General features: G+C 35.5%; 1 protein-coding gene across 1 annotated transcript in view; it reads right to left on the reverse strand.

Moving 5' to 3' along the window:
• Positions 1-545: 545 nt before the first annotated feature.
• The window catches only part of frk (fyn-related Src family tyrosine kinase), a 109,472-nt gene continuing 90,040 nt past the window's right edge, over positions 546-19,977 (reverse strand). The window contains exons 5-8 of the mRNA XM_039747960.1: positions 19,279-19,437; positions 9,241-9,422; positions 5,255-5,420; positions 546-4,063 (exon numbers count right to left, since the gene is read on the reverse strand). Coding sequence (XP_039603894.1) covers positions 3,849-4,063; positions 5,255-5,420; positions 9,241-9,422; positions 19,279-19,437 — 722 coding nt within the window. The 3' untranslated portion in view covers positions 546-3,848. The remainder of the gene's footprint in view (positions 4,064-5,254; positions 5,421-9,240; positions 9,423-19,278; positions 19,438-19,977) is intronic.

Below are 19,977 nucleotides of genomic sequence, written 5' to 3' on the forward strand. Positions count from 1 at the left end.
TTTGTAAAATATTGTTAAATAAAGAATTTCTCATGCATGATAGTAAAGATCAGATTGCCCCTTACTCAATGGTCAAGAATCCTTTCTTGAATTCAAAAGATCAATCCCATTTGAATGTGCTTCACATTCATACACTACTCTGATTATCCTGAAGCATTTATTTAACAATATCTTATCAAAAAGTGCATGCATTTTGGACTTTGTGAGCACAAAACTGGATAACTGAAATATGGATTATGCAATATGAATGAGATTTTTTTTTCATGGATGTGTTAATACTGTTTGCTGTTCACATTAATATGTCTTGTATCATAAACTTTATAATTTCCACTCTCCAGGGGATCAAAAATTTTAAGGCTTTACTATAGTAATAGAGTGTTGTACCATGTTAGCCATTATGGATGAAATGAGAAGTCAAGCAAAATGACACCTTTTATTGACTAATTAAAAAGATTACAATATGCAAGATTTCAAGGCAACTCGGGTCCCTTCTTCAGGCCTTTGTAAGGCTTTACTAAAAACAAAACAGAACAAGAAACAAAAAATATTTTTGAATACAGTTCTCCTTTAATATGTGTACAAGTTTTACTATTTTGCGGAAAGACAGCAACAACATATCTTTGGGTAGTGCCTCTGAGAATTTTAAAACCTTGTATTAGGTTTAAACTATCAGCATACCATTGAAGAATGAAGTTCCTTCAGCTGTCAGTCTAAATGACGTTTTATTATTGTGCTTCAGACCTGTGTCTGGTTTATTCAGGTTTTAGAAATATGCATTACATGTTTGACAGTATTGAAGAATCATTTAATTGTCCACATTAAGCTGAGAAAACCTTTAAGGAGAGGTTGTCTAATGAAGGAACAAGCACATTTTTTCTATTTACAGCACTTGTGCCTGATGGAGTGAATTCCTGATCACAAGCTAGGTGCTTACTCTGCCAGAAAAACTGTCAATGTGGAGATCTCCCTGCAAGCACAGTCCTCATTGTTGTCATTTTTGCTACAACATTAAGTTAATTACTGTCTAGTTTTTACAGGATTAACCAAAGTATAAGCATGTAAAAAAAAACGTTAATCTTTCTGTGATGGGAGCACTGGGAAATGGAGTCTTGTTCTTCAATATTTCTTATGATCCTGTATTGCTTATGCCCTGGTCAGTTTCTTGTTCAAAATATTTAACTAACCCTTCTTGAGTTAGGCAGCACATTATGAACTCATACAAGTACATCTCCCTTATAAATTTTCTTAATGCTACAAATAAAAAATATATAAAAATTCTATGTAAAACAATGAAGAAAAGAGTAATTATAACCTTCATAAACTGTCTTTATCAAATTCAGCATCACAGGAGGCCACTGCCTCCTCCAGTTAGATTTAGTGGAAAGCAGGAAGGAACCCTAGATGTGACGCCTATCCATCACAGCACAACTGACACATACCCTCTCAAATATGGACAAAATAGAATTTCCAGTAAACCACACCCACTAGAGCACCTTGACAAAAAAAAAAACACTCATCTAGTCACTGTCTCACTGTGCTGCTTGTAAGTGTTTCAATTTATTAAAGTAAGAAAAATGGCATAGATATTCTCTATTCAAAGTCATGAGAGGAGCAGTCTGCATTGCATGTCATAATTCAGGTTTTACGCAGTAATGACCAGTGTTATTAAAAATCATAGGTATAAATAAAAACACCTTAACTGAAATGAAAAAGCAAAATAGCACTTTGGTTGCTGCTGATTGTTGACAGTTTCAGAATCTTCATTCCAAATCCCATCCTCTCTCACTGAGGACTTGGGATGTTTTCTATGTATACAGTATTTGAGTTTCTATCAATTACTCCAGTTTCCTGTTCTGTGTAGAGATATTGGTGAGTGAACATGCACTGAAATGGAGTTTCAAACTTGCTGGGATTCATTGCTGTCTTGAAACTGTCACTGTATGCTTCTGGGCCCTAGTTTCCCTGTTTCTGGATTAGTCAGGTTCACAAACCTACCTGTATATCTTGAAGGAACAACTGAATGGAACATTATAAGTGGACATGTAACAAACAAGCACATAATTCAAGGAGATAAGATATTTTTGTCTGTGCATTACAAAGAATAAATCATAAAAAATATACAATATCAATAGTGAACAATGCAGATAATGTTATCAATGTAGGTGTCTTGAAAAAGGGATATTCCAATTGTTCTCTTTTCATACAATAAGAAAAGAAATAATACACGGTTTCAAATTATACATTGTGTTTTCAATAAAGTAAAAATAAAAGTAGGAGAAACTAGTCACAAGAAAGGAACAAATAACTTAAACAATATTGGATTTTTAAACATGAGCTGTTCCTCCATATTCATATTTTTTTTCTTTCTTGGTATCCTTACAAAGTTTCTCAGTAAATTTAAATATATTTTTGAAACCTTCCTTCACCTGTTTTTATAAGATGAATTTCCGTAGATGATGAACTTATTCAAAGACAGGCACTACTATGGCTCATCTGGCAAGGAGAAAACACTTTTGCAGTATAATATACTGTGATGGTTCACTTCAGTTAATCCATTGGCAATAATTCAGTCAGTGCTCATATTGTGGGGCTTTGTTCACATGGTAAAACGTCATCTAAAACAGCTTTAAATTCCGCAAAAACAGTATTAACTACACAAATAAAGTTTTTGAAACGGTATTAGATGTAAATACATGACATAACTGACAAATATATACATAAAGAACAATATTTAAAATTGAAACACATAAACATAATATGACAATCGATATATCAGTATGTGAACTTAAAAATCAACATAATGTGCAAAGTTGCATCCACATGTATCCAGGCAATGTGGCAAAAAGTACTATTGTCCTTTCTGAAGAATGTTTCCAGATTTTAACAGTGATATTTATCAACGGACTTTCATCTTAGATGATAAAATAGTTTAAAGTACTGTAGCTTACTAATCTTCAATAAAACCAATAAATGCTATAAGCATTTACTTGCAAAACCTTTGGCCATTTACAGCATCTTGCTATAGTGATTCGCAGTCTTGACATATAGTGAGTAGAGTTTTAGGCTACAACAAAATATATTTCAGTCCAGCTGATACTGAGGCAAATCATAAAACAGTTTATCACTACCATTGCTCATGCTAATATTAACTTCACAAACAAAATAGTAGGAGGTGCTCTTTCTAGGGAAATAAAGAACATAACTAATTAGAACAATTAATCTGGGCAACTAAATTCACACATTAATGGAAGAGTGCACAAAGATAAAATTTCAATGCATCTAGCATTTTAGTAGTTTGGCATCATCATCAGTTCATGATGACAAGTGCATCTTGGATGCCCTTGTTTATTGTGTCACAGAACATATACTTGATTTCTTTTTTGAACCTTGTAAAACTTTACATCCCTTTCTTTTTAAAGCTGCAAGAAATCACAACCTGTATGCCACTTCAGTTTTAAGGTTCTGAAATTGTTTCTTTACATTGTTTTTCATTAGTATTATAAATATGTTTTTCAATGATGTCTAAAGTCAATAACATGACTTGTTACCTTGTCCTGAGTTCCTACAGACCCTGCATGCTTGTGTTTATCTTAAGCTTTAATAACCCTTCTCCCTAACATACAGTTTTCTAAAACTTTATATTTTCTTGGACTAATTACAGGTTAACATTTAGAAATCCTTCAGACTGGATATTATAACCACAAGATATGTGGCAAATGTCTTTATGAATATATCTGGACTAAGAGGCTGGGGAGATCTTAGCCCCAATAGTCTCTTAACTTTGACCATCACTACGGAATGTAAAACCAAATGAATATGCACTGATTTTGGGGGTTTGGGGGATTTCATCAATTTGAAAAATTGTTTGCATCATCGTATGCGGTAGTGTCAGTGTCAAAAAAATCCTCAAGTTTCCACTGAAGAGTTTCAAATGTTGGTCTATCAATTTCATTTTCTTTCCAGCATTCACTCATAATTTCATAAAATTCAGGTGGGCACTTCATTGGACATGGCATTCTGTAACCTGCAGACAATTCTTGAATTACCTGAAAGTTCACCATACCTAAAAAATAAAACCAAAGAGCAGAGGAAATTAATAAAAAATCTCATTTCCATTCATTCTTGTTGATTGTATTCATAAAATACTTTACATTTGGTTAAACAAACCATTTGCCCTAGCAAGCTTTCTGTTTTAATTATGAACAAGGCATTACAAAAGTTGCTGCATCTTGATCTTGCATTTAATTTTAATTATGTGGTTAACACTGAAGCTCTGCTGAGCTTTTATTTTGTTTTTATTGACCAGATATTTAATGAATAACATGTTATGCCAATATCTTTAAAAGATAGGCATGGAAAGTCAGCAGTTCAGACAAGCTTTATATCCTCCTGGGCTATGAAGTCTTTTCTCACTCAGCCTACATGAAGTTAGTCTCTGGATTATGTTCTACAAAGTTTATCAAAAATTAGTTGTTTAGTAGAATATGCCATGATTTCAGAACAGAAAGGAATAACTAACAACACAGTAGAAAAAAACTAAAATATTCAGGGAAAAGTAGAGTGGTAAACCTTTGACCCACTGATGTTTTTTATTCTACTGTACTACAATGCTACAGATTTTGAGTTACACTCTTTTCTTTTATTGCCTAGAAGTGTTTGACCTTTGTCATATGCTTTGTTTTCAGAACTTGCTACTTTCTTTTGTGCCCTTATTTAATGACAGATGGTACTGTGCTTGGTATTCTGTTCAGTGCTATGAGCTGTGGAATAATATGAAGACTGGTATATACAGCAGTGTGAAATAAATTTGATGACATGGTGGTGCTGCAGTAGTGCTGCTGCATTGCAATAACAAAACTGGGATACGCATCACCAGTGCTTCCTGCACATTCTTGTTTGCATGTTCTCCACATATTTACATTGTTTTTTTCTGGATGCTCTAGTTTCCTCCCATAGTCCAAACACATGTATGTCAGGAGAACTGCCATTGGTAAACTACAGTTCACGTGTGGTAGACTGGCACCCTGTCCAGATGTTGTTCCAGATTTTCCCCCAGTGATTGCTGGGACAGGCTCCAAGTACCCCACAAACATGTCCTGGGTAAGCAGGTAAAGAAAATGAATGGATGAAATTTATTGTGGTTTCATACATTTCGAAGTATGTAAATCCATTAAACTCTCTGTGTTTCCCAAGGGTTTCATTTTAAATAACTAGACAACTCAAAGTTATTTCTTTTTTTGATTTAAATACTTACCAGGATATGGCATCTTTCCATAGGTTATAATTTCATACAGCAGAATTCCAAACGACCAGACATCAGACTTAATGGTAAATTTGCTTAAACTGATTGCCTCTGGGGCTGTCCATTTCACTGGAAATTTACATCCTTCCCTTGCTTCATACACATTTTCATTCTCCGTCTGAAAGAATGAGCATTGAGATAAAATACCAATCTAAACTTTATTTACAGGAGAATCATAGAGCTGGTGATGTTTTTATTTAAAATATTTTTAACTTTTAGTGAAGACATTTAGAAACATAATACAGAAACCTCATCTAAGAGGTTTAATAATTTAGTAAATTATCAGAAATAAAGGCTTCTTTATTATGACCAATTATGTCTTTTGTTAATTTAATTTAAACAAATTAAACTGTTCAAGTTTCTTGCCATAGTACAAAAATAAGTTTTTATTTTGACTGATGAACAGACATCCACATGGCTATAAATTAATCACATACACCAAGATCCAGAGAGGAAAGGAAATTGTTTTAAAACTACCAGTAGCCTGAATTAAAAGATAAATAGAACCAAAATTACTGTATTCTTTCATTTTTTGTTCAGGTTTCCTCCAGGGATTGTATGCAGTTCATTGATACACTTCTTGGTGGACTGACAAACTATAAGTTCCCTTAAGGGGATTGTGTGTGTACTTGTGCACTGTGCACTTCTTATATATATATAATACCCTAAGTTTAAAAGTGCAATGATTTTATGTGACGTTTTTATGTCACTTTTTTTTTCACGCTTTAAATCGGGTTTATTTTAAAACCTACATATACAGGGTGGTCCTTTGATTTATGACTTTGATTTATGGGGGGACGATTCCAGATTGGTGCAAAGACGATTCTTCATGTCGTTAGTTCACACACTTCTCGATGGTCCAGGATTTTTCGGGTGATTTTCTATGTAATAAACTTAAGTTATAGCGTAATGAAAATTGCATAATTTGATCTGGACCACCCTATATATGTTTGGTATCACTCTTTTCAGAATTAATCGAACTTTAATGTGATGTTGTTAGATTTTCAGATTCTTATTCCGTTTTTAAATTATAAACTAAAATATTAAGAACTCACGTCCCGCTAGATAAGACTTTGTGCCAAGATATTAAACAATGCCCCAGGCTGGAAATAAAAGAAAAACAGTAGATGACAAAGACAACTGCTGTACAGGCTTTTAAATGTTCGAAGTGCAGCGCAAGATGCAGATCACGTGGCATGGCAGCAGCAGCAAGCCAGCAGTAAATCGAGCAAAGAGGAGGTAAATTATAAACTATATGTGATTCCCATTGTATCACCGTTTAACAGGGGGTTTTTGAGGAGCGACTGCGTCTCCTTGGGATGCGTTCAGCCCCCCTCTTCACAACACGAGCGGCAGAGACGCGAAGTGGCTGGTGTGTAGCGCAGGCCACAGGGTTTGGTGATCGAAGCGAGCAGGGGGTAACCCCCTAGTCATTAAATAAAAAAGTTTTCTTTAGAAATTATTTAATGCTGTACACTTAATTATAGGCTATCATTATGAACATACACCAATCAAAAAGAACATTAAAATCACCTTTCTTATATTGTGTAGGTCCCTCTTGTGATGCCAAAACAGCTCTCACCCATTGAGGCATCGACTCAATAAGACCCTTGAAAGCACCCTGTGCTAACTGGCACCTAAATGTTAGCAGCAGATCCTTTAAGTACTGTAAGTTGTGATTTGGGACCTCCATGGATTGGACTTGTTTTATCTAGCACATCCCACAGATGTTGATAGGATTTAGATCTGGGGAATATGAAGGCCTACTCAACCCCCGGAACTCTTTGACATGCTCCTCAAACCATTCCTAAATAATTTTTGCAGTGTGGCTAGGCTATTATCCTGCTCAAAGAGGCCACTGCTCTCAGGGAATACTGTTGCCATGAAGTGGTGTATGTGGCCTGCAACAGTCTTTGGGTATGTGGTATGTGTCAGAGTAACATCTACATGAATGCCAGGACTCAAGAATTAATAGCAGAACATTCCCCAAAGCATTACACTGCATCATCCGGCTTGGCTTATTCCCATAGTGCATCATGCTGCAATCTCTTCTCCAGGTAAATAACACACATGCAACATTCTGCCGAAATGAAAATGTGATTCATCAGATCAGGCCACCTTCTTCCATTGCTCCATGATCAATTCTAATGCTAACATGGCTAGTGTAGGTTCTTTCAGTGGTGGACAGCAGTCAAAGTGGGCACTCTGACCAGTCTGCAGCTACATAGGCTCATATGCAGCAAGCTGCGATGCACTCTGTGCTCTGACACCTTTCTCTCATAGCCGGCATTACTTTTTTCAGCAATATGTGTTACAGGAGTTCTTCTGTAAGACTAGACCAGACACTCCCCACATGCATCAATGAGCCATATGCATTCATGACCTTGTCACCAGTTCATTGGTTGTCCTTCCTTGGACCACTTTTGGTAGGAACTAATCACTGCATACTTGGAATACCCCAGACTTGTTTTTTGGAGATGTGTTGACCCCGTTGTCTAGCCACCAAAATTCAGCCCTTGTCAGAGTTACTCAGATCCTTATGCTTGTCCATTTTTTTTCTGCATACAACAAATCACCTTCAAGAACTGACTGCTCAATTGCTGCCGAATGACAAGTGCCTTTGACAGGCACCACTGAAAAGAGATAATCAATGTTATTCACTTTACCGGTCAGTGGTTTTAATGTTGTGGTTGATCGGTGTATAATGTATTTTTTTTCTTCTTATAAAGACACATCCATGAAATGATTTCAGTTTGCCCACATCCGATATTAAGTAATCAACAGGAAGTAATGTGTATTAGTGTAACATCATGAGCATTTTAAGTACAAGGCCATGGTGAATCACTTTTTAAACCATACATTAACTACTCAGTTTTCTGAAATGGTAACATTTTATAGTAATTTTCACTAACAATTATGAACAAACATTAGATGATGCATAACAGATCATTAGTTCATGTATATTCTATTAGTTATAAATTGTCAATAGATATATTAGGTCATGTGCTTTTTATTTAAAAATCAAAGTATTTTTTACCATTCAGTAACATATTATTCATGTTGAAACATAATTCACTGAAGTTGTACATGACCCAAAAATTATATTTCTTTATCTGTACTGTATGCTAACAATGTATAAGTTCCACTTGAATGCTCACAACGTGCAAAAGAAATGTTTTTCCTGCTAAAACACTGTTAAATAAATACTTCCAGAAAATCAGACTAGTGTACGAAAAGGAAATGTGTTCAGGTTGCATCAAGCTTATAAACTGAAACTCTGCCTGCCACCTCTCATTCACAGTCCAAGATCCCTGTTTTCAATTCAGAAGCTCAAATTCGTTTGAACACACTTCCCTTTCCTGCACTGCTCAAACTACTTAATAATATTTTATTAAAAAATTTGTTTTGGACATTTGTGACTATACAACTGCTTTATTTATCAAGTTTTCTGTTTGTGAGTTGTCCATTTATAAAACTGTTTTGTGAGACTAGCAGCTTAGTAACACTGAAAGAATTTATGCAAGTTTTTTTTTTACACTTCATGTGTCTACAAATCATGTATTCATGAGTTGCTGCATAAAATTTGAAGCTAAAACTATTTGTGCATCTGAAAAGTTTGTAAAGGTTTATTACTGAAATTTATTAAATGTAGCTTTGACATGTTATATGATTACATCCAAATTCAGCAATTGTTTTGTTTCTGTGATAACAATACTAAACATTTTATGGGCTTTGGAAGTGGTTGTCTTCTCTGTTATGATATATAACACTGAAAGCAGTATGACAGACTATTTATAGAGTTAACATTGCCAGAGTTGGAAATTAGCTGAATAATTAGATTTTTTTTGTCAGCATATCACATAAAGACACACATAAAGGGTGTCTGATTTTCATTTGCCTCCACTCCAATCCTCTGCCACTGGCATCATAAAACTTACCATAAATACTCTAGCAAGTCCAAAATCAGCTACTTTGCAGGTATTATTTTCACCAACTAATACATTTCTGGCTGCCAAGTCTCGATGAATATAATTTTTCATTTCTAAATAAGCCATTCCAGATGCAATCTGAGCAGCCATGTCTACTTGTATTTTAAGGTTGACTGTAGCCCCAGCATCCTCTGTAAAAATAAAAAATATATATATTTAACCAAGAAGGCTTTTCATGCTTATAATTATTTGAAAAATGAAGAAAAATATTGGCAGATCGATTCAAATAAATATATAGCTCTTGAAATTTAAAGCATTACTAAAATGGAAAAAATGGTTCTAGCCCTGAGAAAATTTTAAGGCATGTGGTTGGTTGTTTTAATACTTTTAAATACATCCCCAAATCACATAAATAAGCAGGAATAGGATGGTGACTGTTAAAGTAAATTGTTTTATTAGTGAGAGAATCTCCACCAGTCTACTGAGCTGTAAAGAAATTTATTTCTATATAGTGGGGCCTCTTTTTAAATTTTCACACCTGAAACTTTAAATGGGGATCATTCTGCTTACAAAAACATGAGTAAATAGTTGTATTAGTAGGAGCAACATTGCCGTATGTACAGAATACAGTGTAATTATTATGTGCAAGTCCAACCAACATACAACATGTCACCACTATTTGCCACCTAAGCCATTAATACTATTACAACTAATAGACTATAAGATACAAAATGAAGAAACCTGGAAATTATACTCCAAAAGTGTGAGAGATGCAATTAGATTAAATCAATCTGAATAGAAAAAGTGGTTTAAGAAAAACCAAAAGATAGGTAAAACATAGTTATTCAAGGTAATATTCATCTGTAAATGGACTAAATGCTCCGTATATACAGAATTACATTAATAAATATCAGGGCACAGAGAAAACTATCCCGAGCCACATTAAATGATCAAATTATATGGTGCCAATAGCGAAAATGAAGTCCTAACTTACCCAAAATTGAAGCAAAACAATGTCAAAAATAAAATTTTCATGCCTGGTGAAGGTGAACTGAATAGACTGTAAAAGCATTCCACAAAGCCATTAAGAATGAAATGTGACCAAAGCTTATCCATTTTGGCAAAATTAATTGATATGGCAACAAACATAAACACGTCAACATACACAAATTATGCCTATTAATTTGATGTCAATTTGAAGGTGCTGTTAAGAATTGATGGGACAGAATCAGCTCATCTATTGTAAACATTTTTGTAAGAATAAATGGTAATGGAGCTGAAAAGATATTTTCTAAAGTTAAGCTGAACAAAGCTAAAGAAAATAAATGAATAAACAACACTAAAGAAACATTATTTTAGCATCTTCCACTCCTTTGAGAGTTGCTGGTGTAGTGAAGTATATTATAGTATTGTTTGCTCCATTTTTGTGAGTCTAATTTATCATTATAGTTCAAACTATTACGGATTTCTTGGCCACTTTTATTATTTTCTCAAAGGATTACTCTTTGCTATATTGCGTAGCGTAAAGCTAACCTATGGGAGATATCATTTTTATTGGCTGATGCGATCAATATACTTTTTTAGCCCACACAACAGTCAATGATACTTACGTGGACAGCTTCTTAAAAGATTTTGACTCCCCAAAGACTTGTTTTCCCTGTGGTTGTTTTTTATCTAATCAGTCTTAAGAATGCCATGTAATGTTATTTTTGCTTCTGAATGACTCAGTATTGATTAAATCCAAGACAAGGTGCAATACTTTAATGACCCTCGATCCTTTTCTCTTTGATTTGAACAGGAATAGGGTTACTAACATCTTGTCAATTGCCAATAATAATAATAATCTATACTAATAAAAGGCAAAGCCCTCACTCACTCACTCACTCACTGACTCATCACTAATTCTCCAACTTCCCGTGTGGGTGGAAGGCTGAAATTTGGCAGGTTCATTCCTTACAGCTTCCTTACAAAAGTTGGGCAGGTTTTATATCGAAATTCTACGCGTAATGGTCATAACTGGAAGCAGTTTTTCTCCATTTACTGTAATGGAGATGAGCTTCAACGCCGTGGGGCGGAGTTTCGTGTGACATCATCACGCCTCCCACGTAATCACGCAGTACATAGAAAACCAGGAAGACCTAAAAAAAGCGCTGAAGAAAACATGCATTATATAATTGAGAAGGCAGCGAAACAATAAGAAGCGAGCGAGTGACATATACAACCATATTCATGAGTTCTGCTACTTCGGAAACAAAGCACGATGTAAACCTACACTTTAAATTAAGTTCATAGACAGGCTGCGCTGGCGTTTGTAATTTAGTGCCTGCCCATATAAGGCCGTCCGTCAGCGGCAATCCAATAGCAAACTGCCACGGGTAAATATTCACGGGTGAAGGACTGTGCTTATGGAGAGGAAGATGAGATGGTCAGGTGGTGTTTGACACAAACTCAGCGAAACTGCGAGAGAAAGTTTTAAGTGCCAGGACTAAGGTAACATTAAATACAGCTATGGACATAGCACGAGATGGCACCAGCACAGCTGGGAACCTTCGATGCATGTACACCGAGCGGCTCACGTGAACTGGCGCAGTGCACAGATAAAAGCAACAGTTCCAAAGAGCGCTGAACAAAAACCGAATTACACAATTGAAAAGGCAGCAAAAAATATGAAGCGTCTGATAAGCATATTCATAAATCCAGCTACTGCGGAAACAAAGCACACGGTGGAAAAAGTCAATGTCCGCTAAAGGAAGACAGTGTAAAAACCCGTGCATGCAGTGTGTCAGGTCTCAGATAAAGAAGAAGACGAGCTGTTTATTGATGCAGTAAGAAACGAATCGATGAATGAAACCTGTCATCTTTACAACGATTGACAAACACGGAATGTAACTTGAACACAACACATCCTACAAATACGAACCTGATTGAAAGAAATAATGATAATCAAATCCTTGATGACAGCAACACTCAGTAACACTCACAAAACAAATACTGTATATTGACAGTCATGTTACGTTATTTTTAAAATGTTCCCTTTTCTTTTTCTACCTTTTTTAACACACTACTTCTCCGCTGCGATACGCGGGTATATATATATGTATATATATATATATACCGATCTACATACTCGAATAATGGATACTTTATTCGCCATCAATGATTGTTTTGGTAAAGCCATACTCAGTGTATTCATTAGATGAGCGGTAAAAAGTAAGACGAGGGAGGATGACTCATTGAGGCATGCAGGCTGTAGTGCACGTCAACTCTATCTGAATTGCGCGATCACATTTGAAAAAATATATCTTTTCAAGTTCTATTTAGTCCATATGTGTCAAACTCAAGGGCGCGGGCCACATCCGGCCCGGCGTGTAATTATATCCGCCCGAGATCATTTTATATACTGTATTATTGTAATTAATGGCCCGGGTATATGAAGCGCTGGTAACACAATAAACTACAGATCCCATAATGCAGCACTTCAGCTGCCTTGCCGAACACTTACCGCGTTAATCTATGGAGAAATATTTCGGACAAAATGAAATAAATAAATAAATGCGTAAATAAATAAAAGTACTGTGAAATGTGAGCATAAATAAATAAATGTGTCATGAAATGACAGCCTTAATAAATAAATATGTCATGAAATGAGAGCATCAATAAATAAATGTGTCACGAAATATGTTTTTCGTTGCTTATTTATTTATTTCATTTTGTCCGTAACATTCCTGCAAACCGTCATGAAATACGGCTTGAAATAAAACTGTCAGTTTCACTCATCAAAGTTGAGAGGGTGGGCTCTAACACGCCCTCTAGTTACTGATTGGTGAATCGATAGCACAAAATTAATTAGAAAATGCTTACTACTGCCGATTAAATGGATTCTGCCGAAGATATTACGTATTTCAGAGAGAGAATTGAAGATTTATCGGAAGAAATTACAATGTTGGCGGCCCTTTTAGAACTGAGTATTTGACCCTTGTTTTACGGTAGAAAGTCAGTTGCATATTCGCAGCTACTTTTTCAAACAACTGTACAGCTCTGATCAGTGGTAAACTTGTTCCGTTCAAAATATTACATGGAGCTGCTTTGGGCATTCCATGTCAAAGTACCTAAACTAATACAGCCGTTGCAGCTTACCGTATATCAAACTGGCTCATTCGTCTTGTGATCGTCTTCTCTGATACATCATACAGATCTGCAATCTGTTGTACTTTTAAACCGCATAACAGAAGGTGTTCTATTGACTCAGCTGGAATGTCAAAGGATGGGCGTCCAGAGCAGGGTACTGCATCACCTGAACTGGAGTGTAGTAGAGTCTGTTCCACCTGTTCTTCGATAATTTCAAAAACAGTTTCATCTATATCGGAGTCTAAAAGGGCCGCCAACATTGTAATTTCTTCCGATAAATCTTCAATTCTCTCTCTGAAATACGTAATATCTTCGGCAGAATCCATTTCATCGGCAGTAGTAAGCATTTTTCTAATTAATTCTTATGCTATCGATTCACCAATCAGTAACTAGAGGGCGTGTTAGAGCCCACCCTCTCAACTTTGACGAGTGAAAGTGACAGTTTTATTTCAAGCCGTATTTCATGACGGTTTGCAGGAATGTTACGGACAAAATGAAATAAATAAATAAGCAACGAAAAACATATTTCGTGACACATTTATTTATTTATGCTCTCATTTCATGACATATTTATTTATTAAGGCTGTCATTTCATGACACATTTATTTATTTATGCTCACATTTCACAGTACTTTTATTTATTTACGCATTTATTTATTTATTTTATTTTGTCCGAAATATTCCTCCATATTAATCAAGTCTACCTTATGATGCTGCAAGTTATTGCGAAGCTATGGTTATTGCGCACTGAGTTTGCACGGCGCTTTGGTGACTTTGAAGAACAAAAAAAGTCCGTCTACATGCGGCTCGAACCTTGTGCATGTTTGGTAGCACATATCTGTGTGAGAAGCTCTTCTCAGTGATAAAGACTAACACAACAGCACACAGGAGTCGCCTCACTGATGAGCACCTGCAATCCATCCTGAGAATCTCCACAACACAGAACCTCACACCAAACAGAAACGAACTTGTGGCCAAAAAAAGATGCCAGGCGTCCAGCTCTAAAATGACATATGAGCAAAGACAACTAAATGATTTGATTTGTTATTGCACGTAAGAGCGGGAGTCAACCGTTTTAACAAACAGCGTATTGCACTGATACGAAATAGCTATATATATATATATATATGTATATATATATATATATGTATTTGTGTGTATATATATGTGTGTATATACAGTATGTAGATATATATATATGTATATATGTGTATATGTATAGATATGTGTATATATATATATGTTTATGTGTGTGTGTGTAAATATATATATATATATATATATATATATATATATATATATATATATGACAACAACACTCATCACTCACAACAGTGACAAAACAATTACATTGACAATCAGGTTACGTTATTTTCAAAATGTTTCCTTTTCTTTTCATTGCTTCTTTAACACACTACTTCTCCGCTGCGAAGCGCGGGTATTTTGCTAGTTGGTTATATATGCTGTGAGGTAAACTTTTCCATATTTGGTCACGGGTCAGTTTTCTGGGTAAACATGATTCTGAACTTACAGTCAATCAAGCATTTTTATTTGGTCTTCTCTCGTGGATCCATTTTACATGAGGGATGAAATTAAAGAAATACTGTGCATGGTAGTATAAACTCTCAAACCCACTTAATCCAGTTCAGGGTCATCAACACTGTAGGCTAACCCAGCAGAGCTGGGTACAAGGCAGAAATCAGTCCTAAGCAGGGCACCAGTGTACTGCTATGTATGGTTACTATTATGACTGTATATTTCTTTGGAGAAAATGGAAATGAATTGAATTTTGAAGTAATATCAATTCAGTTTAATATAATCATTTCACTTCCTGCTCATTTCCACACATTCACACTGGAGTCAGTTTCAGTTGACCTAATCTGTACAATGTGGAAGGAAAATAAAAACTACCTGGATGAGATCTCATGCAGATATGGGCAGAACATACACATGGGCTGGGATTCAAACCTAGGATGCTGGTAACACAAAGCAATAGCGCTAACCATGTCACCCAAGTAGAATTTAAAGTCCTTCTAAAGTTAATGAACAATTGTTTGGCCTTCTTCACAATTACTACACTGCAAAAAATGCATATGCAAAAACTAGACAAAAAAACTTTAAATGAGAGTTGTTTTGCTTTTATTTAGCAAAAAAATCTGCCAATGGGGTAAGCAAAATTTACTTGACAAGATTTCTCAAAACATGCTAAATAATTGTAAATACAAGTTTTTTGACAAGTCAATAATTCTTACAATAAGGAAAAAAAGATTTAATGTCATGATATAAGTACATTTCACTTGCTTAGATTTCGTTTTTTGCAGTGTATTGTTAAATGAACTTTAATTGACTAACATTCAACTAGAAATACATTCAATTTAATCTTAATTATCTTATAAAACTTTTAAGCTATATTTTCATTCCTACAAAAAGTGACTAAGAAAAAGATATACAGTAAAATCAAAATAAAATGTAGGTATTTCTTATTCATACAAAAAATCCTCAATCTTTTAATCTACAAAAATGTTTAAGTGGTAAGCTGGTGTGCTGGTACCAGTTTGCCTTGGAGTGTAGCATTTGCTCATTACTGCAAATGAAGCATGTAAATGAAAAAGGCAATGGGTTGTTTAATTTTGACATTTGGATATTTATGAAAGGACATTAGGAAAATGTATTTTTTGTGTATAGCATGTCAGACCTGAACAAACTTGAGTTTAAAATCAAATATACTATAAAGGTGGTATTATGAGTTTTTGCATAAATAGGTGATGTTAATAAAAGTCGGAATAAAGTGTAGATGAATATTACTTTATTACTACTTCTATTGAAATGATCAGTAATAAAACTCTCAATACCAGCACATCATTACATGATGCACATGCAATTTGGATGCATTATACATGTACTGTGGCGTGTTATTTCACTCTTTACCAATACAATATCTAATACATATCACTATACTCACTCATTTTCAAACACAATGTTGAGGGGAAACTGCCTTAAGTTACTAATATCTGTACTCAATATGTAAAGTCTCCCCTTTGTCTATAAAGCCCCTGGCATGTAAATCCCAGCTTGGTAAACTATCGAAATATGCAATGTGTGTGTTTTTTTAAAATCTTATGGAGTAGCAGTGCTTTACTGAGTGTGTTATACACTTCAGGTTGCTTTTCTAAACTAGAAGTACAGTACACCCTCGAAATTGTGAAAAAACTGCAAATTATGGATGTAGTTAAAAAATGCCTATTTTTATAGTTTAAACCCTAAATATGCCCCCAAAACACTTTAATTTCATTTCAACCTCAGCTTAATACATTACCTTAGGAAGCTAATCAAGGACTTTGTTAAATGGTGCGACTCAAACCACTTACACCTGAACACCAGCAAGACCAAGGAACTGGTGATGGATTTTAGGAGGCCCAGGCCCCTCATGGACCCCGTGATCATCAGAAGAGACTGTGTGCAGAGGGTACAGACCTATAAATATCTGGGAGTGCAGCTGGATGATAAATTGGACTGGACTGCCAATACTGATGCTCTATGTAAGAAAGCTCAGAGCCGACTATACTTTCTTAGAAGGTTGGCGTCCTTCAACATCTGCAATATGATGCTGCAGATGTTTTACTAGACAGTTGTGGCGAGTGCCCTCTTCTACGCAGTGGTGTGCTGGGGAAGCAGCATAAAGATGAAAGACGCCTCACGCCTGGACAAACTTGTTAAGAAAGCAGGCTCTATTGTAGGAGTAAAGTTGGACAGTTTAACATCTGTGGCAGAGCGACAGGCATTAAGCAAACTCCTGTCAATCATGAAGAATCCACTGCATCCACTGAACAGTGTCAACTCCAGGCAGAGGAGTAGCTTCAGTGACAGACTTTTGTCACTGTCTTGCTCCACTGACAGATTGAGGAGATCGTTCCTCCCCCACACTATGCGACTCTTCAATTCCACCCGGGGGAGTAAATGCTAACATTACTTAAAGTTATTGTCTGCTTTTACATGCAATTTTATTACTATTTAATTTAATATTGTTTTTTGTATCAGTATGCTGCTGCTGGATTATGTGAATTTCACCTTGGGATTAATAAAGTATCTATCTATCTATCTATCTATCTATCTATCTATCTATCTATCTATCTATCGTGGGATGCAAAAGTTTGGGCAACCTTGTTAATAGTTATTATTTTCCTGTATAAATCGTTGGTTGTTACGATAAAAAATGTCAGTTAAATATATCATATAGGAGACACACACAGTGATATTTGAGAAGTGAAATGAAGTTTATTGGATTTACAGAAAGTGTGCAATAATTGTTCAAACAAAATCAGGCAGGTGCATAAATTTGGGCACTACAAAAAAGAAATGAAATCAATATTTAGTAGATCCGCCTTTTGCAGAAATTACAGCCTCTAAACGCTTCCTGTAGGTTCCAATGAGAGTCTGGATTGTGGTTGAAGGAAATTTGGACCATTCCTCTTTACAAAACATCTCTAGTTTATTCAGGTTTGATGGCTTCCGAGCATGGACAGCTCTCTTTAACTCACACCACAGATTTTCAATTATATTCAGGTCTGGGGACTGAGATGGCCATTCCAGAACGTTGTACTTGTTCCTCTGCATGAATGCCTTAGTGGATTTTGAGCAGTGTTTCGGGTCGTTGTCTTGTTGAAAGATCCAGCCCCGGCGCAGCTTCAGCTTTGTCACTGATTCCTGGACATTGTCTCCAGAATCTGCTGATACTGAGTGGAAACCATGCGTCCCTTAACTTTGAAAAGATTCTCAGTCCCTGCACTGGCCACACAGCCCCACAGCATGATGGAACCACCACCATATTTTACTGTAGGTAGCAGGTGTTTTTCTTGGAATGCTATGTTCTTTTTCCTCCATGCATAACGCCCCTTGTTATGCCCAAATAACTCAATTTTAGTTTCATCAGTCCACAGCACCTTATTCCAAAATGAAGCTGACTTGTCCAAATGTGCTTGAGCATACCTCAAGCGGCTCTGTTTGTGCTGTGGGGAGAAAAGGCTTCCTCTGCATCACTCTCGCATACAGCATCTCCTTGTGTAAAGTGCGCTGAATGGTTGAACGATGTACAGTGACTCCATCTGCTGCAAGATGATGTTGTAGGTCTTTGGTGCTGGTCTGTGGGTTGACTCCGACTGTTCTCACCATTCTTCACTTCTGTCTATTCGAAATCTTTCTTGGTCTGCCACTTCGAGCCTTAACTTGAACTGAGCCTGTGGTCTTCCATTTCCTCAATATGTTCCTAACTGTGGAAACAGACAGCTTAAATCTCTGGGACAGCTTTCTGTATCCTTCCCCTAAACCATGATGGTGAACACATTTTGTGACCCCCATGTTGCTACTCTTCAGAGAAAATTAAAGGAGATGGGAAACTTACAATTGACCCCCTTAAATACTCTTTCTCATTATAGGATTCACCTGTGTATGTAGGTCAGGGGTCACTGAGCTTACCAAGCCAATTTGAGTTCCAATAATTAGTTCTAAAAGTTTTGGAATCAATAAAATGACAACGGTGCCCAAATTTATGCACCTGCCTGATTTTGTTTGAACAATTATTGCACACTTTCTGTAAAACCAAATCCAATAGGAAAATAATGACTAAGGTTGCCCAAACGTTTGCATCCCACTGTGTATATATACCTGTGTATATATATATATATATATATATATATATATATATATATATATATACATACATACATACATATATACATATCTATATAAAGTATAACTTGATTTGAGGTTAATAGCATTAGAAACAAACCATTCTGCATGAAAATGTTACCTGTGTAACTTCTTTCATTCTTTGTCACCTATGCCCCTTTTATATTTTAATACTTATGTTTTTTACATATACATGCATACATACAATTTGTACACATAGCAACAGATACATACTTTGAAGATAATGAAGAAGACTTCCATTTTTCATCAGTTCAGTAATAATATAAACTGGCTCCTCCTTTGTGCAAACAGCATAGAGTTGGATTAGCCTGGGATGGCGCAGCATTTTCATTATTTGTGCTTCTCTCAGGAAATCCTGTGTCTCCATACTGCCTAATGCAAGAAGAGAAATGATTTAACCAACAGAAATGAAATACATACGCTGTCTTTTTATGGGAGGAGACACGTTGAATCCATGCTATTAACTAGTAATGCATGAAATAAATGATCAAGCAGTGCAATGGAAAGTAAAACTTTAAGGACATTTGAATCTCAACTCAATGTTATTTTGGAAAATAGTAATAGAATTGGCAAGCTTCTGGTACTGAATGGCTTGTTCTTATCAAATATTGCTCTAATAAGAAAAGAAAAAATGTTTAATCTCCATAGTGTGCTTAGAACAGACACCAAACTCAGTCTTCATTCCTAAAAACACAATATATTTACTGACTAGTCCACCCACAAATATATAAAAAAACCAAATGTTTGTGGTCTTCCTGCTAAATATTACTAACATTTACATTTTCCATATGAACTTCATGTCCTATGTCAGCCTGCATTATTAGATGCATCTATCTTTATTTTTGTGCTTATTCTTTATCATCTGGAAACTGCTTTGATCTTTTTAAAGTAAATCTTTAAAGCATACAAATA

This window comes from Polypterus senegalus, chromosome 3, assembly GCF_016835505.1.
Source record: "Polypterus senegalus isolate Bchr_013 chromosome 3, ASM1683550v1, whole genome shotgun sequence".
NCBI classification, from domain to species: Eukaryota; Metazoa; Chordata; class Cladistia; order Polypteriformes; family Polypteridae; genus Polypterus; species Polypterus senegalus.